The sequence below is a fragment of the Stegostoma tigrinum genome, chromosome 9 (genome assembly GCF_030684315.1).
Source record: "Stegostoma tigrinum isolate sSteTig4 chromosome 9, sSteTig4.hap1, whole genome shotgun sequence".
NCBI classification, from domain to species: Eukaryota; Metazoa; Chordata; class Chondrichthyes; order Orectolobiformes; family Stegostomatidae; genus Stegostoma; species Stegostoma tigrinum.
Genome location: NC_081362.1, coordinates 91,672,040 through 91,699,480, shown reverse-complemented (window position 1 = coordinate 91,699,480; position 27,441 = coordinate 91,672,040). Strand labels below are relative to the sequence as shown.

The 27,441-nt window shown below is 42.2% G+C and overlaps 1 protein-coding gene across 2 annotated transcripts in view; it reads right to left on the bottom strand.

The window, feature by feature from the left end:
* Positions 1 to 6,596: 6,596 nt before the first annotated feature.
* The window catches only part of vta1 (vesicle (multivesicular body) trafficking 1), a 179,984-nt gene continuing 159,139 nt past the window's right edge, over positions 6,597 to 27,441 (bottom strand). For both annotated transcript variants that reach the window (XM_059648753.1, XM_059648754.1), the window contains one exon: positions 6,597 to 8,185. In XM_059648753.1, coding sequence (XP_059504736.1) covers positions 8,040 to 8,185 — 146 coding nt within the window. In that variant the 3' untranslated portion in view covers positions 6,597 to 8,039. The remainder of the gene's footprint in view (positions 8,186 to 27,441) is intronic.

Here is a 27,441-nt window from a genome sequence, read left to right as displayed (position 1 = left end):
TTGCATATCTGACACTGTCCAGATCCAGCATGAGATCGCGTGGCTATGGCATGTTGACCAGCTGTTAGCAGCTCACTCCCAAGTGTTGGAATCAGCCATCTCTACAGAGTCTCAAGAAGGGGCGTGTTCCCTACCTCCTGGAGGCAGCACACTGCCCCTGAAGCAACCCACCATAGCTAGTAGGGGTAATGGCCCTGGGGAAGAGGCTGTCTCTCTGTGCCCTTGTGACAGTCCATCTTTACATGAGGTTTTCTGGATCACTAAGGTGGGCTAGACATAGGATAACAACGGTCTGAAACAGATGCATGCTAAGTAGACTCTCTTATTAAATGGTGCCTCTTGTTTGTTGTATCTAATGGAGCTGGGTATGATGACTACATTGATTTTTTTTTCTGCTTGTACGCATATGTTGTGTTTGGAACTATGTAGACATTGGGGTGGTTGGTTTAATAGGATGTTTGAAAGTAAAGGGGAGGGATGTCATGTATTATAGATGGTGTATATTATGTTGGGAGAGTGTTCCTTTAAGAGGTGAGCTGTGTGACACTGGTGGATGCTCCTGGGCTTGTTCAGACTTGTTTCAGGCTTTACAGAACACACACCTACAGAAAAAAACTCCCCTTTTGAGTTACAGACCATGACGACTTTTTTCTTCAGTTCTATCTGGAGGCTAGAAACTCTCCGGCACAGAATACGGTTAAAATAGCAGCCACCAAACTACTGTAATTCCCTTTTCCAGCACTTGGCACATAGCCTTGTATGCAACTGTACATCAAAATACTTGGAGACAGCAAGAACTACAGATGCTGGAATCAGAGTCAACACAATGTGCAACTGGAGGAACACAGCATTTCTGCTGAAGGGTCCTGAACTGAAATGTTGACTTTCCTGTTCCTCTGATGTTGCTTGACCTACTGTGTACCTCCAGCCCCAAACTGTGTTGACTATATCTACTTCTTCAATGTGAAGTATGTTTCTGCCTTACACATAGTGAGCTGCAGATTCCTACCACCCTCTGGGTGAAAAAAGATTTTCCTCATATCTTCTCTAAATCACTTTCCATCTTGTCTTAAACCTATGCTCTCCTCCCCAACCCCCCACCCCCCCAGTTATTGATTTCTCCAATGATAGGTATGTTTTATTTACCTGTCTATTCTGTCCAGGGCTTTCATAATTTTATACATTACAATCACAAAGGGTGGCATGGTGGCTCAGGGGTTAGCACTGCTGACTCACAGCACCAGAGACCTGGGTTTGATTCCAGCCTTGGGTAGCTGTCTGTGTGGAGTTTGTACATTCTCCCTGTGTCTGTGTGGGTTTCCTCCTACAGTCCAGAGATGTGCAGCCTGGGTGGATTAGCCATGGAGGGTCGGGGTGGATCTGGAAGGATACTGTTTGGAGGGTTCATGTGGACTTACTGGGCCAAATGGCCTGCATCCACACAGCAGGGATTCAATGGCCCCACTCGATCTTCTATTTTGCAAGGAAAACAACCCCCAACTCTATTCTATTGTAATGTGTGTGGTTGACCTTTAAGATTATGATAGCTCATTAAGCCAGATAGGTTCCCAGCTCTTCAGGCGGGTTAACATTTACCAGTGACTGTGGAGCAAACTGTCATTTATATTATCTGGAACACTCAGATTAAAAGTATTTCTGACTGTAATAGAGCAACAAGGAACCAAACAATGGATAATCATGATCGGCTCAGCAAAGTATCACTGATTGACCCAGTTCAGGCCTTTTAAAGGTTGGAAATGGAGAAGATGGTTCTATCCATTGTTTGTGAGATGGTCACAGTCGAAAACATTAAGTAAATGCGGCATCTGATCCCTGCTCAGGGCAGCTTTCTGTAAGGATATTGTATACCCCAGTACATCAGGTGTGTCGATAACACAGCTCACTTTCCAGCAAGTGGAAGCTGAGTTCTACTATTGTACTTTGCGCTGGGACAGAAAACCATAAGCTGAAGCACAGAGCACCATTGCCTTGCTTTGTAAGCACACAGATAGAATACATTCCAGCTGCTGTTTTCCATCAGCTGGAACATATTAATAAAAATAAAACCAGCAGTAATCAGTTTTCTGAGCACTTGGGATTCGTCCATGCATAATACAACTGACCTTGCAATTAAATGCTATTTCATTTGAATTTCTTAACAAGAGATCTTTGTGCATTATGCAGCCTATGTGGAAGATGACCTACATTCGGCCGAGTTCAGTGAATTAAATTTGATACAGTTCCCCTTTATCAGATTAAGCTTTCAGCAAATTGTCTACATTTCAGCTACTCTGTGCTTGCACCAGGTAAACTGCAGTGGGCCTACTTTTAATCAACCTCTTTCAACGTTATGACACACTTCTGGGTCAGGTGTTTGTTCAATCTGGACTCCTTGCCCAGAGGAAGGGATGCTACCACTGCACTGCAACAGTCCTGTCAAACATAATATATTCTAAACCAACCTGCTCAGGAGTGTTGCGACAAACTTTTGGAGTAGGTAGGCCAGCTCAGAGTTAGGGACATTACTACCACACCTCAAAGCCTGGCTTTTATAGATATGTACCAATCAAACAGTCCAGCTTTGTTGTTCCACATTTCTGGGTAACGGTTAAAGACAGCTGAGTATGCTGTACTTCAGCTGGAGTCCGAACTATTGTGGCAAAGTGCACTTTTACACGGGGGTAGCCTGGAACTGTGGACAGGGATGGAAGTGGCTCCATTGTTCATTCTGTCACGCAGTTGAGCAGGTAGGTCTTGAGTCAGAGCCTCTTGGGCCAGAGGTAGGGACATTACCACTATGCCTCAGACACCTACTTTTGTATGTGCTACAGCAGTCTGTAGGGTTAGGGGAGGAGGTGAAGTGGCAGAAAGGACCAGAGGGTTATTGCCTGCTAATGCAGTCAGCGAGTAATTTAGAAAAAGCAACACACCAAGCTCTTTTGAAGTCCTGTAACACTTTGTAGTCAGGTAGTTACATTTAAAAGAGTCCCTGCTGTTTTGTGGGGGAACCATAGCAACGTCAGCCTGAAGTAAATGGGAAAGGGTTTCAGTTTTGTTTGTTTATGGAATATCGATGTCAATAGCTGGGTCAGCATTTATGGACCATCTGCAACTGGCCTGGAGAAGGCAGTGCTGGTGATGCAAAGCTGCAGTATTAGGTCTGCACGTAAATCAGCCTTTTGGATTTAAAGGGATAAAGAGTAACAGATTCTCCACCTCCGTCCTGTCAAATCCTTTAGGGATCTTTCATCCTTTAGAAGCTAACACTTTCCCAACTGGCCTATAGATTTACTCGGGTTGATTCTGATATGGAGATTTTCTTATGAAAAGCTCAGTGGTTTGGGCGGGAGCTGTCAAGGTTGATTTATTGAGTATGTTCAAGGCAGAGGGAGTAAGGACATCAAAAGATTGGGAGAAGGCACAAATTGGAGTTGAGCCAAATCAGCTATTATCTCATTGAATGGTAGAGCAGAGTCTACAGACTGAATGGCCTCATTCTCCTATCACATCATATAGTCTTATAACAATGAACAATGTAGCACATTTGTTATAACAGCATGAAAAATTAATAGGTGGTTTAATAGTATTTAAAATGATTAAGAGTTGTGGAAAGGAATGTAAAGACGATGGTATAGAGGTCTGTTATTTCAATATATTATCAGATTTTTGGCAGAGGGCTGTTGGAGAGGATGCAATGTTTTGCTGTGTCTTAGAAAACTGGGTAACGGTTAAAGACAGCTGAGTGTGCTGCACTTCAGCTGGAGTCTGAACTATTGTGGCAAAGTGCACTTTTACAGGGGGGTAGCCTGGAACTGTGGACAGGGATGGAAGTGGCTCCATTGTTCATTCTGTCACGCAGTTGAACAGAAATCTCTCCTGCTCTTACAGCCTGCCATTGGCACTGTCTCATGGAAGATTTGCAGGTTGATACTCAAGCAGCTTGGTGATGTTACAAATGCATGCTCCTTGGCCTGGGATAAGATTCTGGCTCAGATGGAATGCTACTCTATGCATCACAACATCATCCATATTTAAAGGAATCAGACCGTATCTGGAATAAGAAAGCAGAGTCGTATGATGAGTTTAAAGGAACACACATAATATGGGCCAAACAGGCTCCACAAGTTTTTGGGGTTACTTTAGTCCAATTGAACCAATATGGGATGCTCAATACTACTGCTTAATGCAGTAGGGTACAAACAGAACCTGCACTCAGCTAACATGCACATTATTCAAATAATTCCCATTTATGTAGCATTTTTCTTGTTGTAAAACATACTAAAAATATCTCTCAGAAGTCGCTTCAGTCGCCAGTTCTTCAATTTTAATTGTATGGAATGGTTGGTGAATTAAGTAGTAACTTACTATAAACTAGTTACCCCTTCCATGAAGCTCCTGTTAATCGGCACCTATTGTCATCAGTAGCATTGCAAGGGGAATGGCAAACAAAGAGAATATTGTCATTGTTGCTGTGACTAGTTAAATTTTACTACTACACAGGACTAGAAGATGGTTACTAAATGGATTTAATTCTGCACATTTTTTTGTGACAACTGCGAATGAGTATCCACAATTATGGGTTAGAAAGGGCTGATGAACAGCCCTATGTTTAGAAGTGCGAGAGGCAATGGGCATGAAATATGCATAGTTCAAAGGGTCTTAAGAAGGTGGATGTGATGAGTTTAGAAATAAGGAGTTGCCCACTTAAGACAGAAGTAAGGAGAAATGTTTTCTTTCAGAGGGTTGAGGACCTCCAATTATCAAAAGGCAGCGGAAAGAGAGTCTGGAATAGTTTTATGGTGAAAGTTTGTAAATTCTTGGAAAGCAAAAGGGGGTGAAATGCTATAATGGGTAGGCAGAAATATGGAGTAATCAGAACAGTCATAATCTTATTGAATGATAGAGCAGGCTTAAGGGGCCAAGTTGCCTGCTCCCACCCTTACATTCTCCAAGTAGTGGATATAGAATAGAAAAGAAATTTATCATAACATGTACTTCTACACGAAAAATACAATGGAAAATTTTATGTCACCCCATCACTGTACTTACATCAATGAGAAAAGTCATGCATAATGATAAACAAAAGTAAAATGAAGACAAATTTAATCACAGTTCAGTTAATGGCTCCTGGGCTCAGGGAAAGCTGATTTGGGAATGATGGAAAACTCAAATTGCAACCTGGGCAAGGCCGGCAGATTGAGCTGTTGCATGCTGGGCTGGAAGCCTTCGTCAGAAAAGCCCACCATGCCAGGCCGCAGGAATACTGGGACACCAAAGACAAAGAAGACCTCCACAGTGGGATGAGACCACTACATCGGGAAACCATCACACAGGGAGACTGGCACGCTGGGCCGAGACTGCCTTTCTTCTCTTTCAGGCACCTGGGCCTAGCTGCAGGCCTGAAGCCTCAGCCTAGCCCGAGACCCTGGGCTAGGGGCGGGAAGGCGTGTCCGGCTCATCTTGGCGTTGCTGTTACAGCTGTCATCACCAGAGGCCTCCTCAAATACATTCAGTTGTGCAATGTGTGGCATTGACAATTTCGCTATGCAAATAAAAATAAGAGAGAATGACAACATTTGGACACGATGAACGTCGAGGAGAGCTGGAACCCTTAGATCTAAAGAACACCAATTTGTGGTCAATGGCAAAAATACCAGCATAAGGAAAATCCTTTTATGCAGTGGGTGGTTAAGATCTTAAAAGCAGTGAGAGGCGGAGGCAGGTTCAATTGAGACTTTAAAATGGGAATTGCATAACTTGGGGGAGTTGGTGGTGTTGAGGTAATGTCACTGAACTAGTAATCCAGGATCCCTGGCTAATATTCTGGGGCCATGGGTTCGAACCCCACCATGCAGATGGTAAAATTAGAATTCAATAAAAAGCCAGCCTTTTGGCTGCCATGTAATGAATGTCAATCGTCACAAAAACCCATTTGGTTCACTACTGTCCTTAGGGAAGCAAAGTTTCTAGCTTTACCTGGTCTGGGCCTACACATGACTCTTGGGCCACAGCAAAGTGGTTGGCTCTTAAGTGTCGTCTGGACATTTCGGGACGGCAACAGATGGTGGCTCAGCTAGCAACATTTGGGAAGTTATCAGATGATGGTAAATTTGCAGGGCTATGAATCGGGGAGTGAGACTCTTGCAGACAGCCAGCATAAACACAACATGGCACAAACACCTGTGCGATGTAACCATTCTAAGAAGACAAAGAAACTCTGACAATACTCCAAAATGCCTTCCAGTCAAGAAAGTGCTTTTGATGTGTAGTCACTATTACAACAGTGGAATGCAGCAGCCAATTTGCACACACCAAGCTATTACAAACAGCAATGAGATAAATGGCAAGATAGTCAGCTTGAGTGATATTCAGGCTGACAAATGAATGTTTCCCAGGGCACCTGGGCAATCTTCTCTATCCTGATTTGGAACCCTGTTGCAAGCTTTCACATGTGCCACACCACACTGGAATTTTAGCCCAGATATAGTACTCAAATCTCTGGAGTGGGACTAACACCCATATTTTCTGAACTGAGAAGAGAACACTGCCTATGAACCTTGCCTAACACTAATTTAAAGAAAGACGATCCTCATGTATTAGGCTGGAGACTCGATTAATTTTATTCGAGACAGATATTACAAACATGAAAGATGAGCAACACAGTCACAATGTGCACTGAAGAGTGAATGCCTCATTGTCACGGACAGTCCTGTGCAATAAAGTGACAAGTCCAACACACATTTTATTTCTGTTCTGGTTTGATCAGTACAAATAACAAAAAGTGGAAGCACTTCACAACAGTCGCAAATCGGATCCATAGAATCTTGTTGCTAATGGGAAGTGGATGCGCTCACTGATGATGGGCTTTGCTTGGTTTGAGAAATACCTCCAAAGGTGCAGTGATTCTTTTGCTTTACTACATTTCTTTGTCAAGCTCAAATCAAGTACAACTGTATAATGTTAAACCTATTATGTACTGACTCTAGTTGCAGTAAGCTTACTTTACTTTGCAAACAATTAATGAATGGTAATGTTTATTGTTAGACACACACACACATTCACACACACTTCACTCTCTTAATAGATAGTGCAAGTTATCTCACCATACATCCCAGAGAAAAAGAGAAACAGTCTGATACATATTTATTTATTACAAGACATCATGCTTAGTGACACTTCTCCATGCATGCTGAACAACTCCTCTGGCAACTGGTTATATTAGCTCCAAGGCTACATTGCTCCTCTGAATGGATATTTGGTTAAACATTCAAATTGGGTTTCAAAAGACAGTGGAAGGTACTGCCGACTGGCACCGTGAGGTTTGGCTGTCTGTGCAAATAACATTTAAGATATGCTTTGAAAAAGACTGCGCACAAAATTAAGATACCCACCACCCTTCTTTCAAATGTGCTTGGAAGAACTTGGCTTTCCACTGTTGTCTGAGGTGACACTTTTTGCATTTGTATAAGTCTCAGGTCATCTGAGGTCTCAGAAGCGAGCTGGATTCAACAGTCAAGCTGACTTACATAACATACAGCTATGGACCATCCTGGACAAGGTGTCAGAAAGATGGGAAAGAGAAGGGAAGAGGCGTTGATGTGTGAATTATGCTTTGCTATTGGAATCAGCCAAATAGGACAGGATACACTTAACCTCCTCAGTGCTATGAAAGGGAATACTAGACTTGCATTAAATTATTGTAACGTCCATATACGGGACAGTTACATTGCAAAACAAAAAGCAGCAGAATTTAAGATCCTGATTCATTATTCTTTAGTGTTGCCATTGCAAGTGCCATTAAAAAAAGGTCCTTAGGGATTAAAACCAAGCCATTAACATTCACAACTGGCACTGAAGGCATATTCAATCCTTCCATCAGGATAAAAAAATGCATCATGACCTGTTGATCAAAGTGTGGTACCAATGGGGAAACAAAAGGCTCTTTAGTTATGCAAGGGTGGAGTGGAGCCACGTACTGGTTAGTTCTTTGTGCCAGTGGAGAGTACGTAAATTATGTGTCGGTACAGTTGGGCAGGGTCTCATTCCCTCCCTGTGGTGAGCAACTTGAGGGCCTTTTGGAGATTCTGCACGGCGGTCCCCACATCTTCGTACTGGAGGGCGCTGCCCGCATATTTGCAGTACTTCTGAGCCCTGGCATAGTCTTCTGGGGTCAGGCGCACCTCCGCTGTGGGAAAAAACAATAAGTCAATCATTAGGGGATTCAGTAGAGGTGTTAAAAAGAGCGTGGGAGAAGCTGCTTCTGTTGGCAGAAGGGTTAATAATCAGATAACAGGAATATTGTAAGTGCTGAACACATTTTCAAAGAAGGTTACAATGAAAAACCAAACTGATTTAACACTAGTGCTGAAAAATGATAATCCAGGACAAAATTAACACTCACTTTGACAATGATGGACTGGCGAAGGATGGAATTGTTGAAGGCAAATTATAGGAACAAATTACTGCTGATACTGAAATCTGGAGTGAAAACAAAAACTGCTGGAAATCATAGCAGGTCAGGCAGCATTCACAGAGAGAGAACAGGCTAATATTTCCAGTCTGGCTCAAAACATTAGCTTGCTCTCTCGCCATGGATGTGGCTTGACCCGCTGTGATTTCTAGCAGTTTTTGTTTTCAGTGAAGGAAAATTATGTTGACCTAACTTGATTGACTTGTTTTTTTTCGATGGGGTTACAGAATAAGGACAGTGTACTGATGTAGTGTATATGGACTTTCAAAAGATATTTGATAAACTGCCAGGAATGTTAAGTCCCATGGATCACCAGCGGCCGCATGGAGAGATGGTTGAGAGACAGGAAACGAGCAATAGTGGTGAATAGAATAGTGTTTTACAGATTGGAGGAAAGCAGATTGTGGGGCTTCTTGAGGTCAGTATTAGGACCACAGCTGCCCTTGAAGCATATTAATGACATGGAAAGACAATAAGGGCTGCCACTGCTGGAAGCCAGGGTCTATAGGTGTGAGGCTGGAAAAGCACCGCAGGTCAGACAGCATCGGAGGAGCAGGGAAGTCAACGTGCCTGAAACATTATGCTTTTCCAGCCTCACACCTACAGACTATTAAAGAACCTGGTTACAAGTGCACAACTCCAAAATTGGATAACACAAAATTTAAAAGAATTTAACACATTTCTACCGGAGATGGGCAAGTTTGTGCGATGTGTGGTCTTGTGGCAGTTGCAATTTACTGCAGAAGTGTATTATGAGACATATTTGATAGGAAGAATGAACAAAGTAAGGCAATTAGGCCGGAACAGAGATCTGAGGATATGTGCGCACTGTGATTAGGGATATTACACATTATCATTTGTGAATTTGGATTTTAAAGTGGAGGTAAATTGATGTGTGGTTAGAATCTGGAATGCAGTGCTTGCAGGGGTGGTGGAGGCAGACTTAATTCTGGTTTCAAAAGACTACTGAGTAGATACCTGATGAGGAAAACTAATTGCACAGCTATGGGAAAAGGGCCAGCTCATGGGAGTTGCTGAATTTCTGTTGCAGAAAGTCAGCATGGTAACAATGGGCTGAATGACACAGTTGTTGCAGACAGAGGCATGTGAATTGGCTCTCTGGTAGTTCACTAAGTGCCATTCTCTAGCCTTCTACCAGTAACTCTACTTGTTATTGCTTTTCAAATCACAGTCTAACTACCTCCTCTATTGGTGGTGTAAGCTGTGTAAGACACAGAGTAAAGATAATTGTTAAAAGAATAGGGGGTGGAAGGGAGCTTTTTGAAAGTGTTTTTAAGTCAGTAGCTTTCATGTTTTGGTGTTTAGTGCCTGAAGGAGTAGTGGAAAGACTCAGTATTAACTTTTAATAAAAAAAGCACCAAATATACTTAGACCACACATACTGTTGGGTTATGGGCGATGAATGAGGTAGTTTGACTAATGCATAACACTTTCAAAGAGCCAACAAAAAAGCAATGGACTGAATAGCCTTCTTCTGCTGTGTTCTCCGAAACTATTTTGTAATGACTGGGAGACCATTAAAGCAAAGGAGAGTGGAGGGACTTCAATAACAATGCTGTGAGTGAGCTTGATGAAGTGGCTGTTCAGATGTCCCAGTTCATGTTACTGTTCACTGTGCCCTGGGACTGGATCTGTTACATACAAAGGGCTGAGTGATTAGAACAAAGAGTAGGAGCCAATGTTGAAGACTAGTTTAAAACAGACCTGACTCTCACATGGTTCTGCTTTAAAGATGCTTTCAAACTAGCATTAAATGGGTGGGAAGTACAGAAATCTGAATTCATTGTAGAATACAGAAAAACCTCATATTTGCAAACCATCTTATTCCAAAGTACTCAAGTGCTTCTCACAATTAGTTATGTTTTGAAATGCAGCTAATTGTTACATCGCAAACTCAGCAACCATTCTACAACTGACACCCCACAAACTAAAAGGCAACTGGCTAATTAACCTGGTAGTGGGCGGCAGGCCGGTGGGAGGGGTGTTTTCAACTGGACAGTTTGAAGATTTGCTTGACAGAGAAGGGGAGAGGTTTACAGCTTAGTAATAAAAACAGTATTATAAATCCTCCCCACTCGTCACCACAAAGGGAACATCTTTAAACGAGCACCCATAATTCACATGCCAGAGTGAGCTCAATGCTTTTCTTCTTCCACCCGAATCCCTCAAAGGGATACATTTACCAGACAGTGAAAGCACTCCAAGCTTTGTAACTTATCTGCCTTTAATGAAACAGCATGAAAGAATAATTAAGTAGAAAGAATGACTGGTGCCACTAGAAAAATTAAGAAGTTAGAACGTAGGTCATTCAAGATAATTAAAAGTATCAGAATCTTCACTAAAGCAGTCTAAACGTGTAATCAACTTTTCATTTGTCACAAGCAAAAAAACTGAAACTGTCAATTAGATTCCAGCCTGCGATTCACTCCCTGATATCCATTAACCATCCTTCAAAGGGCCATGTCCTATTCCAGATTAACGTCTTAGTCACTCCTTACGTTCATACACTATCGTTATCTACATACCTTGCCAAAACTAAACGACAGTATGAACTTTCCTCACCAAGTCTGTGTGTTTCTTTGCATTACTACCTTTCCCTTCATGTTAGGTACCTTCACTACAGTTTGAAGATGCTGGAGAATTAACTATTTGGTCAATATCAATAAGCTAGACAGCAGTTTCCTCTGACCTCACTGGAAAGAAAGCCCAATGTTTTGAATTGCCAAACATAACAATTCTTATTTAAAATAAACTGACTTATTTTCTTAGAATCTGATAGAATTGAAAGTCAGGATTTTCCAAAGGACACCACTATCACTATGTGGGATCATCATGGAGTTTGGCTCTCTACCTCTCATACCCAAGCTTCACTACAGGAGTTGCTCAGGTGCTTTTCGAGCCTCTGTGAGGGAACTGAGCCACAGCCGGACAAAACAAGCAATATTTCAGTATCACTTTGATGTTTACTTGCAAATTCCATCCAACTAGTTGTGGTAATCTGAATTGCACTTGTATCGCTATTATTCCATAAACCGGTCAGTGTAAAAGCCCAAAACACAAACAGAATTTATTGCAACAGCTTAGCAGGTCTGGCAGCATCTGTGGAGAGAAATCAAAGTTAACATTTCGGGTCAAGTGACCCTTGCTCAGAACTGATGCTGCCAGGCCGGCTGGGCTTTTCCAGAAATTTCTGCTGGTGTTGATTTACAGCATCCATAGTTCTTTCGGTTTTTATTGTAAAAAACCCATCTGGCTCACTAAAGTTTCCTATGGAATGAAAATCTGTTGTCCTTACCTGGTCTGGCCTACACGTAACTCCATGCTTTTAACTGTCCTCTGAACTGGCTTATCAAGGCACTCAGTTCTATCAAAACCGCAGAAAAGTTTCAAAGGAATGAAACTAGACGGACCGCCTGATATCAACCCAGGCAACAAAAACAACAATGGCAATCTCAGCCTTGTCGACCCTTCAAAGTCTCCTTATGAATATCTGGGAGCTACTGCCAAAACTGGGAGAGCTATCTCATGGTCCAGTTAAGCAACAGCCTGACATAGTCATACTTGTGAAATTGTCCTTCATAGCTAACTCTCAGGCACCTTCAACATCCAGATGAAAACCTAAAAGAATTGCAGATGCTGTAAATCAGGAACAAAAACGGAAGTTGTTGGAAAAGCTCAGTAGGTCTGGCAGCATCTGCGGACAGGAGTCAGAGTTAACATTTTGGGTCCGGTGACCTTTCCTCAGAACTGTTCTGAGCATTTCTAAGAAGGTTCCTGACCCGAAATGTCAACTTTTCTGCTCCTCTGACGCTGCCCGGCCTGCTGTGTTTATTCAGCTCCACACTATCTTAGCTATGACTCCAGCATCTGCAGTTCTTGCCATATCTAACTCGGTACCCCGTTCCAGCTTTCTTCTAATAACCAACAGTTGGAAGTACCCTGGCTGGAGCTGTTGGAGTATCCTGTGTTCTTACACTATCAAAAGTAGCTCTTCTCTGAAGAACGCAATATTGAGCTGGTGGGCAAGGATTTAGAATGAGAAAATCCCCAGGGTTCCAAACATCAGGAAGCTTGGCAGCATCTGTAGAAAGAAAAACAGAGTTATTGTTTCGAGTCCAAAGACATTCTAGACTTGAAACATTAACTCAGTTTCTGTCTCCACAGATACTGCCAGATCTGCTGAGTTTCTCCAGCATTCTCTGTGTATGTTTAAAACAAAAGCCTGAATGGAAGTGTGAGAGAGAAGACAAAGGTTTAAGAAAAAAAAACCATAATTTATTTTGGACAACGGTTTTCAGTTGAGCTGTAAACTTTCCTACCCATAATTGATAAGTGAAATAAAGCATTGACAGTTGACTCAATCTTCTTAGTCATTTACTGTACTGCCTCAGTGATCCAAAGAACCACACAGCATTGTCTTTGAATTGTGGAACAGGAGTATAGGAAAGAAGTATATCATTTAAAAATCAACCATGAGAATCCTCATGCCCACTGTCCTACGGTATTAATCCTAGAGTTCAAATCCCTCCATATTTCTGGAACCTGCTCTGGTGTCAGATTTCCCAAGATATGCTTTTTGAGTAACACTGATTTGGGCTGCTCTAAAATTGCAGTGAAGCACTTTGGGATATTTTATGACATTAAAGGAGTCATATAAATGTAAGAGGTCATTGTGTCATTGCAGAACTTTTCCTTTTGCTGAAACCAGAAAAAGACCGTTTAGCGGTTTAGCTGTCCCAGCTGGGAGTCCAGAGAACTGGGATTCATCAGATTTCTGTAAGCTTTTTCTTGAATGTGTATCAGCGTTATAGTATTTTTATGAGATATTTTCTGATTACACTGCATTTTCTTTTGGCAGTTAATGGAATTTTGGAAATCCTTCTTACCCTACCCCACTATATCTTTCCACCCTTCTACCCAACTCAAGAAGATTGAACTGTCAGCTAAAAAATAAAGAAAGAACAGAAAGCAGAAACTACCAGATATCAGTGAACTGAATACATGTATGAATGAGTGGGTCTGAATGGAGAAGTGGGGGATGGAAGAAAGGGAAAGAAGGAACCAATCCAACATGTGGTATCTGTCAGAATCATCTTTTCAAACTTCTATTTCTGGCTCCTATAGAGTGATACAAAAAGAATGTTGAGAACCACTGAGCATTCCTTTGTTCTTAGCCCATTCGTGGCAAATTATTCTCCTTCACTGACTGGCTGTGCTCTCAAGCTAGTAAACACATGGCATTGACTAAATGATGTAATATACTTCCTTGTTCCTTCTGGTGAACGAACATCAGAGGTGAAGTTTGTCAATTTTTCAATTTAAAACCAAAACCCTCTTGAATGAATTGCTTTCTCACATCTCAGCAACTTTGCTGCAAATTATTTTGTCTCTTGTACAAATTAGAACACGGTTTTGAACTGTAGGCCTTTAATGTTTTGGGCAAAGAAATTTCACCACTACACAATGTAATACATCTATTGTATGGATGAGGGAAACCAGAGAGCTTTCTCCTTTAGTGTTTTAGTTTGCTTCTCCTTTTTCACCAGTCCTCTTTGGTGAGCAGCAGTGCAAAAAAGAGAGACAAATGTGCTAGTCTCTGTTAGTACACAACCTCTCCATTGTTAAGTGCACAGCCATGCCTTCTGATGGTGGTTCTTTGAAACTGGGTCCCTTGAAACACAAAGCTGAAGGTTCACAGGAACTCTGAGGGAGTTTTGTCACCAGACATAAAGCACACACCAGCATGTGAACACACAGAACCCATCTACCTGCTACGGGCAAAATACCTAAAAATAGAAATCTTTAGTGAAGCCCAAAGATGGACGGAAATCAAAACATTTTGTGATTTCAGAAACCCCTGCATCCAAGCTAGTGTTAAACAAAGCACTTTTCATTGCTTTGCACTCAACTGGGGAACACAACAGGGCTTCCCAACGTTCAGATAGCTCAGCATCACCAGAGATATTAGCCCAGGTTTACACTCTGGAGAGAATACTTCACTTTCAATGTAGTGCTAACATGGGGGGAACAATTACCAATGAGAAGCCCAATTCACCTGGCACACAGAATGGAAGCTACAAGTTCTCTCAGATGGTGAGGAATCTGTCCCACTAGTCAGCCACCACTCATGTCAAGTGAGGCAGCCTTGAATGAGTAAGGTGTTGACCTGTTCTGGTCCATCTATTTCAATATTAGCTTTGAGTTTAAAGTCTTGCTGTAAAAGGGTACAGAATCCATCCTAGTAGGTAAACAAGCAAAACAAAATGAGAGGATGATGCCAACTCTTAGATTGGCCAGCTGGAAAGGCAGCTTAGCAAGGAAGGTAGTGCAGCAGAATGCCAGGAGTTTCTGGGGGTATTTTAAGAGATAGAGCAGAAATTCATCCCAAAGAAAAAGATACATACCAAGGGAAGAATGAGACAACCACGGCTGGCAGGGAAGTTAGGAAAGCAAAAATGCAAAAGAAAAAAAACTTACAATGTGGTGAAGATTAATGGGAAGCCAATGGCTTAGGAAATCTTTAAAAACTAGCAGAGGACAACAAAAAGATGACTGTGGGGTGGGACGTGGGGCAGCAGGAGAAACGATGAAATATCAGTTTCAGCTAGCTACAAATATAAAAGAAGATTGAAACAGTTTGATTTTGACAGATTGGCAGTTCAACTGGCAGTTAGGAAGGCAAACGCAATGTTAGTATTCATTTCACAAAGGCGAGAAAACAAGAGTACAGATGTGCTGCTGAGGCTGTATAAGCTCTGGTCAGATCAGGTTTGGAATACTGTGAGCAGATTTGGGCCCCATATCTAAGGAAGGATGTGCTGGTGTTGGAGGGAGTTCAAAGAATATTTACAAGATTGATCCCGGGGATAACTGGGTTCTCATTTAAAAAACACCAGAGGACTCTAGGTCTGAACTCAACAGAGTTTAGAAGGATGAAACTTCTAAATGAAACTTTGATATTGATAAGCCTGGAGAATGTGGAGATGGAGAAGATACTTCTCTGAGTAGGAGAGACCAGGATACGAGGTTACAGGCTCAAAGTTAAACAACAATCTTTTAGAACTGAGATAAGGAGGAATTTCTTCAGCCAGGGGGCAGTGAATCTGCAGAAGTCACTGTTGCAGAAAGCTGTGGAGGCCAAACAATTAAATGTACTTCGGACAGAGATAGGTAGGTCCTTGATTAGTAAGGGAATCAAAGGTTACCGGAAGAAGGCAGGAGGACGGCATTCATAGACATATCAACCACATTCAAATGATGGTGAAGACTTGATGGAATGAATGGCCTAATTCAGTTTTTAAATCTTATGGTCTTATTGTGGTTCAGAACGTGGTTCACTCCATTTGGTTTGCAAATCAAACAAGGTAGTTATCCTCAACAGCATCTATATTCCAACACATTGCTTCAACACGGAGCGTAAGAATGTTTCATACTGTACTTCACTACAGAGGGAGAGACCTCTAAGGAGTTCGACACTGCAATCCCAAGTCAAAAAGTTTTCAATTGGGATGCTCAGTGTGTGGATGGGTGCAGCTCATGACGCACGACCCTCCAACATCAGACATCATGGCCTGGAACAGATAAACCTGTATGGATAGAAACTGCTGAAACTTTGCTGTTAGCATTAGCTTTGTGTAGCTAATACCTTTTTTCAGAAAAGTACATGCCACAACATGTGAAGATATCCACGATCAGGGCATTGCCACGAGCTGGCTCTGATCATTACCAGACATGACTGTCACAGCAAGATTTTCAACGTATGCAGTTACCACAGCGCCAACTGTGAAACACAAGAATCCCAGGTCTAAGCCAGGGTCATGGTGCAATACTGCCCATACAGATAAAAAGTAGCAGTCCCTTGAATCAAGTGAGCAGAAGCTCTCCAACATTCCCACACAGTGTAGAATAGAAATGGAACAGAATTTTGAGATGCCATCTGAAGTACTGCGCTCTCAGCATATGGGAAGCAAAGCAGAAAAACGCTGACTGGTTACAGACAACATCACTGTGATGGAATGTGGCATGCTCTCATAAATACAACAGACGTTTGAACAAAAAGACTCTGAAAGCATTAGGAACGGAAGAAAAGTCCAACGGACTGCTAGATGATGTACCAATGACCACTGACTACAACTTTGCCAGAATATTGACAAGGGAATTCTAAGGTCATATATGAAGGGTTCAAAAAGGCAACAAATGAATGAATTCCGCAAACGGCTCAATTTAAAGTAAAGATGCTAACTGCAATGAGCAGTTGTAAAGAATATTTCCTTGATCTGTACACTGTCACTAAGCAAGTTTGGTCTGGACACAATAGAAAGCTTGTCCATTTGGATATTAAACCAACAGTGAAGAGGATTATGCAAAGCTATTGATTTACTTGTCATGGGCAAAGCTCCAAGTATACTATTGCAACATGGGAACCCACACAGCACAGGAAGTTGACATGCTGAAACATCTTTCAGGAACTTGCATTATATTTTGTTCTTTCACGCAATGTGGGGGTTGTTGACAAAGCCAGCATTTGATATCCAATCTTAACTGTCCTTGTCCTTAGTGGCTTTCTATGCCATTTCAGAAGACGGTTAAGAGTAACCACATTACTGTTGATCTGAAGACACGTGTAGACAGGAAGGAAGGACTACAGATTTCCTTTCTTAAAGGCATGAGTGAATCAGATGGGTTTCTATGACAATCGACAAGAAATTTCCCACTCATCATTATGGAGACTAGCTTTTCAATCCAGATTGATTAATGAAGTTAACTTAAATTCCACCTGCTGCCACAGTGGAATTTGAACTCTGATCACCAAAGCATTAGTTTGGTCATCTGGATCACTACTGCAGTGACACTGCAACTATACTACCATTGTCCATGACATGGGGACCTGGTGTATGAACAACACAAGAAATGATATCTGGTGAGCACAGCTCATAAACAGCAGGTTACTTTTGGCCAATGGTTCCCAAAACTCCCCACTATGGGCGCGTTTTCCCCACCTCTTGTCCAAATCTGCTGCAGATTTTAGTATAGAGGTTCATTGCTATGATTAGTCAACAGCTCTATTATTGTCGTATCGTGATGTGTGAATGCCGGTGCTGGAGTGAGGTGGACAAAGTCAGAAATCACATGACACCAGGTTACAGTCCAGAGGTTTATCTGAAATTTTGAGAAGATTTGTAGCTCAGGTTAAGGTTCTGGATGTGAGTTTGCTCGCTGAGCTGGAAGGTTCGTTTTCAGACGTTTTGTCACCATTCTAGGTAACATCATCAGTGAGCCTCCGATGAAGTGCTGGTGTTATGTCCTGCTTTCTATTTATCTGGTTAGGTTTCCTTGGGTTGGTGATGTCATTTTCTGCATTGGTGATGTCATTTCCTGTTCTTTTTCTCAGGGGATGGTAGATTGGCTCCAAATCAATGTGTTTGTTGATGGAGTTCCGGTTGGAATGTCATGCTTCTAGGAATTCTCGTGCATGTCTCTGTTTGGCTTGTCCTAGGATGGATGTGTTGTCCCAATCAAAGTGGTGTCCTTCCTCATCTGTATGTAAGGATACGAGTGATAGTGGGTCATGTCGTTTTGTGGCTAGTTGATGTTCATGTATCCTGGTGGCTAGCTTTCTGCCAGTTTGTCCAATGTAGTGTTTGTCACAGTTCTTGCAAGGTACTTTGTAGATGACGTTTGTTTTATTTGTTGTCTGTATAGGGTCTTTTAAGTTCATTAGGTGCTGTTTTAGTGTGTTGGTGGGTTTGTGGGCTACCCTGATGCCAAGAGGTCCGAGTAGTCTGGCAGTCATTTCGGACATGTCTTTGATGTAGGGGAGAGTGGTTATGGTTTCTGAGCCCGTTTTGCCTGTTTGTTTGGGTTTGTTGCTGAGAAATCGGCGGACTGTGTTCATAGGGTACCCATTCTTTTTGAATATGCTGTATAGGTGATTTTCCTCTGCTCTGCGTAGTTCCTCTGTGCTGCAGTGTGTGGTGGCTCGTTGGAATAATGTTCTAATGCAGCTTCGTTTGTGGGTGTTGGGATGGTTGCTCCTGTAGTTCAGTATTTGGTCCGTATGTGTTGTTTTCCTGTAGACGCTGGTTTGAAGTTCCCCATTGGCTGTTCGCTCTACTGTGACATCTAGGAATGGCAGTTTGCTGTTGTTTTCCTCCTCTTTTGTGAATGTTATTCATGCAGGAAGTACAGCTGTTCGCGGGTGGCACTCTGTCGGATGGCATTGGTTTCCCTTCTTCGGGCCAGTTTTAGCGTATTGCGCCCATAGGTGCGAGCAAGTTTTGAGAAGATTTGTAGCTCAGGTTGAGGTTCTGGATGTGAGTTTGCTCGCTGAGCTGGAAGGTTAGTTTTCAGACGTTTCTTCACCATTCTAGGTAACATCATCAGTGAGCCTCCGGTGAAGCGCTGGTGATATGTCCCGCTTTCTATTTATGTGATTAGGTTTTCTTGGGTTGGTGATGCCATTTTCTGTGTGGATGTCACTTCCTGATTTGGTGATGTCATTTCCTGTTCTTTTTCTCAGAGGGTGGTAGATGGGCTCCAAATCAATGTGTTTGTTGAAGAAGTTCCGGTTGGAATGCTGTGCTTCGAGGAATTCTCGTGCATGTCTCTGTTTGGCTTGTCCTAGGATGGATGTGTTGTCCCAATGTGGTGTCCTTCCTCATCTGTATGTAAGGATACGAGTGATAGTGGGTCATGTCGTTTTGTGGCTAGTTGATGTTCATGTATCCTGGTGGCTAGCTTTCTGCCTGTTTGTCCAATGTAGTGTTTGTCACAGTTCTTGCAAGGTATTTTGTAGATGTCGTTCGTTTTATTTGTTGTCTGTATAGGGTCTTTTAAGTTCATTAGCTGCTGTTTTAGTGTGTTGGTGGGTTTGTGGGCTACCCTGATGCTAAGAGGTCCGAGTAGTCTGGCAGTCATTTCGGGAATGTCTTTGATGTAGGGGAGAGCAGTTATGGTTTCTGAGCCCAAACAGAGACACGCACGAGAATTCCTAGAAGCATGGTATTCCAACCGGAACTCCATCAATAAACACAATGGCTCCAAATCAATCTACCATCCCCTGAGAAAAAGAACAGGAAATGACATCACCAACCCAAGGAGACCTAACCAGATATATAGAAAGCGGGACGTAACACCAGCGCTTCGTCGGAGGTTCACTGATGATGTTACCTAGAATGGTGACGAAACGTCTGAAAACTAACCTTCCAGCTCAGCGAGCAAACTCACATCCAGTTTATCTGAAATCACCTGACGAAGGGTCGGCACTCCAAAAGCTTGCGATTTCAAATAAATCTGTCGGTCTATAACCTGGTGTGGTATGACTTCAGACACTGTAGTATCACCTCAGTGGATCCTTAACTTCTTTGGAACAGGAGGCTGGAAGTACACAGCAAACCAGGCAGCTTCTGGAGGAAAGAAGCTTTCAATGTTTTGGGTATTACTCTTCTTCAATAAAATGCAGAAAAGGAAGCTGATAAACAAGATAAGTGCCCATGGTGTTAGGGGCAAGATATGGCATGGATAGAGGATTGGCTGACTGGCAGAAGGTAGACAGTGGGTCTTTTGCTGAATGGCAACTAGCGACTAGTGGAGTTCAACAGGGGTCAGTGCTGGGACAACAATTATTCATATGATACATTAATGATCTGGATGAAGGAACTCAGGGTATTGTTGCTAAATTTGCAGGTGATAAGATGATAAATGGAGGGACAGATGGTGTTGAGGGAGCAAGGAGGCTGCAGAAGGGCTTGGACAGGCTAGGAGAGTGGGCAAAGTAGTCGCAGATGTAATACAATGTGGGAAAGTATGACGCTATGCACTTTGGTAGGAAGAAGTAGTGTACACTATTTTCTGAACAGGGAAGGCTTTCAAAATTTGAAGCGCAAAGGGATTTAGGAGTTCAGGGTTATCTTAACATTAAGATGCATGTTCAGTTGGCAGTTAGGAAGGCAAGTGTAATGTTAGCAATCATTTCAAGAGGACTAGAATACAAGAGCAGAGAAGTACTGCTAAGTATATATTAGTCTTTGGTCAGACTGCATTTGGAATAATTTGAGAAGTTTCAGGCCCAGTAAATTAGGAGGCATGTACTGGCCTCGAAGGGGGTCTGGAAGAGGCTTAGAAGGGTGATCCCGGGGATGAAGAGATTGTCATTTGAGGAATGGCTGAGGACTCAAAGTCTCCTTCTACTGATTCCCAGGTATTGGGAGATCCAGGTACAAAACTAATCCCAATCCATAGCACAATGCATGCACAGACTAGCCATGAGAATTTGCCTGTTAGTATAATTAGCAAGAAGTATTGTCCTTGCATCTAAATGTGCAAAACATCCATTGTGCTATGACCACAGTACTTGTCACGAGAGTAGGAATAACTTATTTACAGAAGTTATAGACTAGGATCATGGGTGAAACTGAAACCAGAAAGAGGACACGAAATATGAGAGAAGGGGAAAGCAACAATCAACTTCCGTTCCTGGACATCAGGGTAGAACGAGTGACCAATGGGGAGTTCCAAACTACAGTATATAGGAAGGCAACCCACACTGACAAATCCTCAATTTCCATAGCAATTACTCAACGTCCACAAGCAAAGCTGTGTTTTGAATAGTGTCCAATGAGCCACAAACACTGCAACAAGCCAGAACTACACAAGGAGGAGGGAGAGCACCTACACAAGGTATTTGCTAACAACAGGTATCCCAACTTCATCCACAAGTGCATAGTAGGTAGATAATGCCAAGAGGATGCAGCATGTCCAAGACGCTGGCCACACTAACTATATTAAGAACTTATCAGAACTGATGAAACTCCTACGATCACTAGGAATCATGGTAGCACACAAACCCACAACCACACTACAACAAACACTCACAAGGACCAAAGACACTACACCCATGACATGCAGGGCCAACACAGTTGACAAAGTACCCTGCAATGACTGCAACAAACATAACATTGGCCAGCCCGGAAGGAAACTAGCCATCAGGAAACACGAGCACCAGCTAGCAGCAAAATGAACTTTCCCTCATCTCAGTGCACTCAGACAATGAAGGCCATCAATTTAATTGGGACAATATGACCATCCCAGCTCGAGGCAACCACAGACACTCACGGGAATTTCTAGAGACTTGTTTTTTCAATTTGTAATGCAATCAACAAACATGTGGAATTAGACGCTATGTACAAACCCATGCAAGAAAGAACCCGAACTGACACAACCCAACTTAACTGACCGGATTGTATAAATTCCAAGTGGAGTAGAACAAGCTTGCTTCAACGCAGGCCGCACTCTTGGTATTACTTAGCATCGTGATGAAACGCCTGTACAGTAATCAGCCAGATTGGGGAGCAAACCAACAACCTCATCAAATCACATGCGTGACATTAGAAAGATGACAGGATGTTAAGTGAAAACGCTGTGTTCTGAGAAGAATTTGTCAAATAAAAGCAGAAATTTAGACAGCAGAGTGAGTTGGAACAGGAATTCCAAAGGGTGAGCAATGGATATAAAATATTGAGAAATGAGAATTAATTAAGGTATTTTGATTTTTCTGTCATTTCACACTTGAATCTCATCTTTATTATTTTGGTGAACCCTTCCAGAATTTCTTGCACAAAAGTGAACTTTAATTTTCTCTGCGCTCTGTTTGTATTCACACAAATTCTAGTCTGCATTGCTTTAGCACACTCTGAAGCAATTAGTATTAAATAGATTAATCACTAAATGGCACAATTAAATACAAGCAATATAGTAAAGTAAACTGCGTCCAGTTCTGGGCGCCCTATTATAGGAAAGATGTGGATGCTTTGGAGAGGGTTCAGAGGAGGTTTACCAGGATGCTGCCTGGACTGGAGGGCTTATCTTATGAAGAGAGGTTGACTGAGCTCGGCCTCTTTTCATTGGAGAAAAGGAGGAGGAGAGGTGACCTAATTGAGGTATACAAGATAATGAGAGGCATAGATAGAGTTGATAGCCAGAGACTATTTCCCAGGGCAGAAATGGCTAGCACGAGGGGTCATAGTTTTAAGCTGGTTGGTGGAAAGTATAGAGGGGATGTCAGAGGCAGGTTCTTTACGCAGAGAGTTGTGAGAGCATGGAATGCGTTGTCAGCAGCAGTTGTGGAAGCAAGGTCATTGGGGTCATTTAAGAGACTGCTGGACATGCATATGGTCACAGAAATTTGAGGGTGCATACATGAGGATCAATGGTCGGCACAACATTGTGGGCTGAAGGGCCTGTTCTGAGCTGTACTGTTCTATGTTCTATGTAATATAAAGTGTGTCTTTGCTGCATTCCTGCTTTACTTGTGAGATAATGTTGCTAAATTGAGCCCACATTCTTGGGTTATCTCGAAAGTTAACTTAACACTGGATATAGCCTCTTTCTTCTCCTAGCTCCTTCTCCTACTCACTTCCAAGCAAAAGTTGTTCAAGCAGACTCTTGATTATCTTGATGTTATGACTTGTAAGAGTTTTGAGAATGAGGGTTTATCATAGTTCTGAGGAAGGGTCACCAGACCCTAAACGTTAACTCTGTTTTCTCTACAGATGCTGCCAGACCTGCTGAGCTTTTCCAGCAACTTTGTTTTTGTTCCCGATTTACAGCAACTGCTGTCCTATTGGTTTTTATTCACTGGCCAGGGGTGTCTCAGTAAGCTAATTATTGAAATTACGGTCCTTTCTATCACCTTCTACACACCATCACACTTCTAATTTCACCATGACAATTATATAAATATCAACAAAAAAGAATATCACAACTACTTGAAATCTCCTTTTTATTTTTCAATAGAAATTTATTGTTCAAAGGTCTGAAAATGTTTCTCTTCTCCTCTCACCCCACCCCATGACCCCCTCAAACATTATGTTGCCTGCAGTAGGGAAGGTACGCATTAGTTAATGAAAGACCTTTTCCGTTATCTAGCAATGTTGAGAGCTGAGATAATATCTTGGGTCACCGGTTCAACTGCAATCACAACTTTGGTTGTCAGCTGCTGGCTGCCGATAGATAGTTAATCAAAAAAAATGGAATCTGTCTTAGTTCACTTTTGTGCTGTTTTTCATCCATTCAATTGCATCCCACTGCATTCTGTTCCTAAGGCAGGATTCCTTCAGTGAAGTCTCACTCTCTTTCCACACCCCTTTGCCCCTTAACTGCCTTGTGAAGATGACGGCCTCTTTGTATTTGAGACATTATGGACAATAGGGGGGAAAGTAATAAAAAGGCAGACCCTCTCGAAAACAGTGACCGTAACATGGTGGGATTTAGCATTCAGTTTGAGAGTGAGAAACTTGGGACAAAAACAACTGCACTGAAATTAACCAAGGGCAGTTACAAAAAACAGAGGGCAGAACTAGCCAGACTGGGCTGGGAAAGGGGTTTAGAAGCAAAACTGATGAGGAACAATGGCAGACATTTAAGAAAAAATTGTGACTCGCAATAAAGATATATCATAGTGAGAATGGAGTAAGCCAACCATTGTTAACCGAGAAGTATAACACTGAAATAAAAAAATACAATGTGGCAAAGATTGGTAGTAAGCCAGAGGCATGGACAAGTTTTAAAAGCTAACAAGACAGGACCAAAAATAAAGTGGAAGGAAATTAATTTTGAGGGTAAATTTGCAAGTAATACCAAGACGAACAGCAATTGCTTCTTTAAATATATGGAAAGATAAAGTAAGTCCAAAACATAGGGCCCCTTAGAGAGCAAGGTTGGGCATTAATAATGGGAAACCAAAAAATGGCACAGGAGTTGAATAAATACTTGAGGATAGTATTTAGGGTGGAGAGCACCAATAAACTTTTAGAAAGAAAAAATAATCAAGGGGCTAAAGATGGGGGAGTAGATCAATATAACAACTATCATGAGAGAAACTAATGGGGCCAAAAACAGATGATTTCCTTTGGCCTGTTGAGATGCCTCCTTGGATATTAAAGGATGTGGAGTGTTGGACTGGGACAGACAAAGTCGAAAGTCACATGACATCAGGCTATAGTCCAGCGAGGGAGACACAGAATATATAACTGTATTATATACCGCAAGCCCACAGATAACCTTACGATGTCTCACTTCTCCAGCTTCCAGCCTAAACACGTTAGAAAAACATAAAATATGTATTCTGTGTCAGTGCGCCTCCTTCCACTTCACCTGACAAAGGAGTAGAGCTTCGAAAGCTAGTGATTTTAAATAAACCTGTTGAACTATAGCTTGACGTCGTGTGACTTTTGAAATCAAAGGAGGTAGTTACAGAGATCATAAATGTATGGTATTAATCTTCCAAAAATTCTTATATTTTCAAAAAGTCCCAGAGAATTTTAAAAATACTGACTTAACAATCTTATTACAAAAGGGAAACCGCCAGAAAAGCAAGCAATTCCAGTCCAGTTACGTCAACATCCGTCATTAGGAAAATGTTAGACCATAATCAAAGACAGTCAGCACAGTTTCAGGGAGGGGAAATATTGCCTGGCCACTTGGTGGGAATCCTTTGAAGAGATAACAAGCAGGATGGATAAAGGGGGCCCACTGGGTGTAATATATTTGGATTTCTAGAAAGTGTTTGATAAGGTACCACATGTTTAGCTGCTTCACACTATGGGCTTTTGTTTTGTTACAAGTAGCATATTAGCAAGGGTAGAAGACTGGTGCACTAATTAAAAACAAACTGCAGGTTGAGGTAAAATGGTAATTTCAGGCTGGCAACCTGTAACTTGTTGATTGTCATATGGGTTTGTCAGGGCCTCATTTATTTAGAATACTTAAGACCAGGAGATATATTGAGCAGAATTAGGCCATTCAGCCAGCAGGTCTGTTCTGCCAGTCAATCATGACAGATACATTTCTCAGCCCCATTCTCCTGCCTTCTCCCTCAAACCTTTGATTTCCTTATCAAGAATCTCTGTCTAAGAACACTGAATAACTTGGCCTCCACAGCCTTCTGTGGCAATTAATTCCACAGATTCACCACCCTCTGGCTGAAGAAATTCCTCACCTCAGTTGTAAAGGGTTGTCTGTTCACTCTCGGCCTATGCCGTTGGGTCCTAGTCTCTCCTACTGGCGGAAACATTTTCTCCACGTTCACTTTTAGGAATCCGACTGTGTGCCTGGGACAACTTGAGTTAGTTCAGATTCCAAACCTCAGAAAAGTGTGAAGCTAATTAGATGCAAAATACTAGTGAGAACTGGCACATTTCACTTGATGCAAATCCCATTCAGAATTGTTTAGGCCTGAAAAGCTCTAAACTTCAAAGAAAGCACTGTAGTCCACTGAAAGGTAGAGAGGGAATTCTAAAGAGAAGCATGCAAAGGTATTTTTAAACAGATTACATAATTTAAATAACTCAATAAACTTCTTCTTCTCATCCACCCTCCTGCAAAAATGCTATCCCATGCTCTCAATTTGTCTACCCCTGCAGCATCTGCTCCCAGGGTAAGGCATTCTACTCCATGACGTCCCAGATATCCTCTTACTTTAGAGTCTGTGGTTTCCACTCCTCTGTAATTAAGGATGCCCTCAACCGCATCATCTTGATTTTCTGCACTTCTGCTCTCAATCCCCCTGTCCCCAACAACAATAAGCTTAGGGTCCCCTTAGTCCTCACATACTACCCGATCAATCTCCAAATTCAACGTATCATCCTCCAACATTTCTGCCACCTACACAACCAGACCCAACCACCTGAAAGTCATTTCCCTCCACATTCCTGTCTACTTTCCACAGGGTCCATTCATTCCATGACTTCCTTGACAGCTCTACACTCTTCACCAATTTCTCCACTACTTCTGGCACCTTTCCCTGCAACCGCAAGAGGTGAAACACCTGCCCCCACACCTCCCCTCTTGCCTCTACTTAAGGCCCCAAAAAATCCTTCTGAATCCAGCAAAGAATCACCAGCACTTCATCTAATCTCATCTACTATATCCGTTGCTCCTGATGTAGTCTCCTCTATAATCGGGGAGGCCAAATGCAGACTAGGGACTGGCTCGTGGAGGATCTTCACTCTGTTGCACCAACCGACCTGACTGCCATTCATTTTAATGAAATGTGAGGCTGGATGAACACAGCAGGCCCAGCAGCATCTCAGGAGCACAAAAGCTGACGTTTTGGGCTTCCCCCTCCCACTCCCCTGTCCATTCTTGGGGTCCTCCACTGTCACTGTAAACTGGAGAAATAACACCTGATGTTTCACCTTGGGAGTTTACAGCCCAAGGGCCTGAATATTGACTTCACCTTCAAAATCCCTCCAGTCTTATCCCATATCCCACCTCTGTGACCTGACCTAATCTGTCCATCTTCCTACACATCTATCCACTCCACCCCTCCAACTGACCAATCACTATAACCCCTTATCTGCATCCACCTATCACTATCCCACTTACATTTTCCCAGCCCTACCCGACACCTTCTATTTATTTCTGGGCTCCTTTCCTACTCCCCTGTTCTGACAAAGGGCTTTGGCTTGAAACGTTGACTTTCCTGCTTCTCTGCTGCTGAGAGACCTGCTGTGTTTGTCCAACTCCAAGTTTATTGGTAGATTATAGTGACATCTTGTAAAAATATCATACAGGAATATTTTCTTTCTTTACTAAATGCATATTGAACGGTGACTTGAATCTGAAAACCCCTCAGTTGTTAAACTCAACTGGCATTTGGTAAGCATAAATAACTATTTCTAAAAGCTACAATACACTTGTGCTAATTAGCATAGTTTGTGTGAACAACCTGCATGAACCTCCAGAGAGACAAGTGGAAAAATGACGTAAGCTGCAAACTTGAATGGATGTGTCAATATTAGATAAAATATGAGGCTTAATACTGTCTTTTTTGTTCTTCTTTCAAGTTAAACCTTTTCTGTTCTGCTTCAAAAGCCCTACCTGCGATTTAAGCCATGTTGAAAGTGAATAGTAAAAGCAATTTAATTTTAAATAGAAGGGAAAAAAAATCA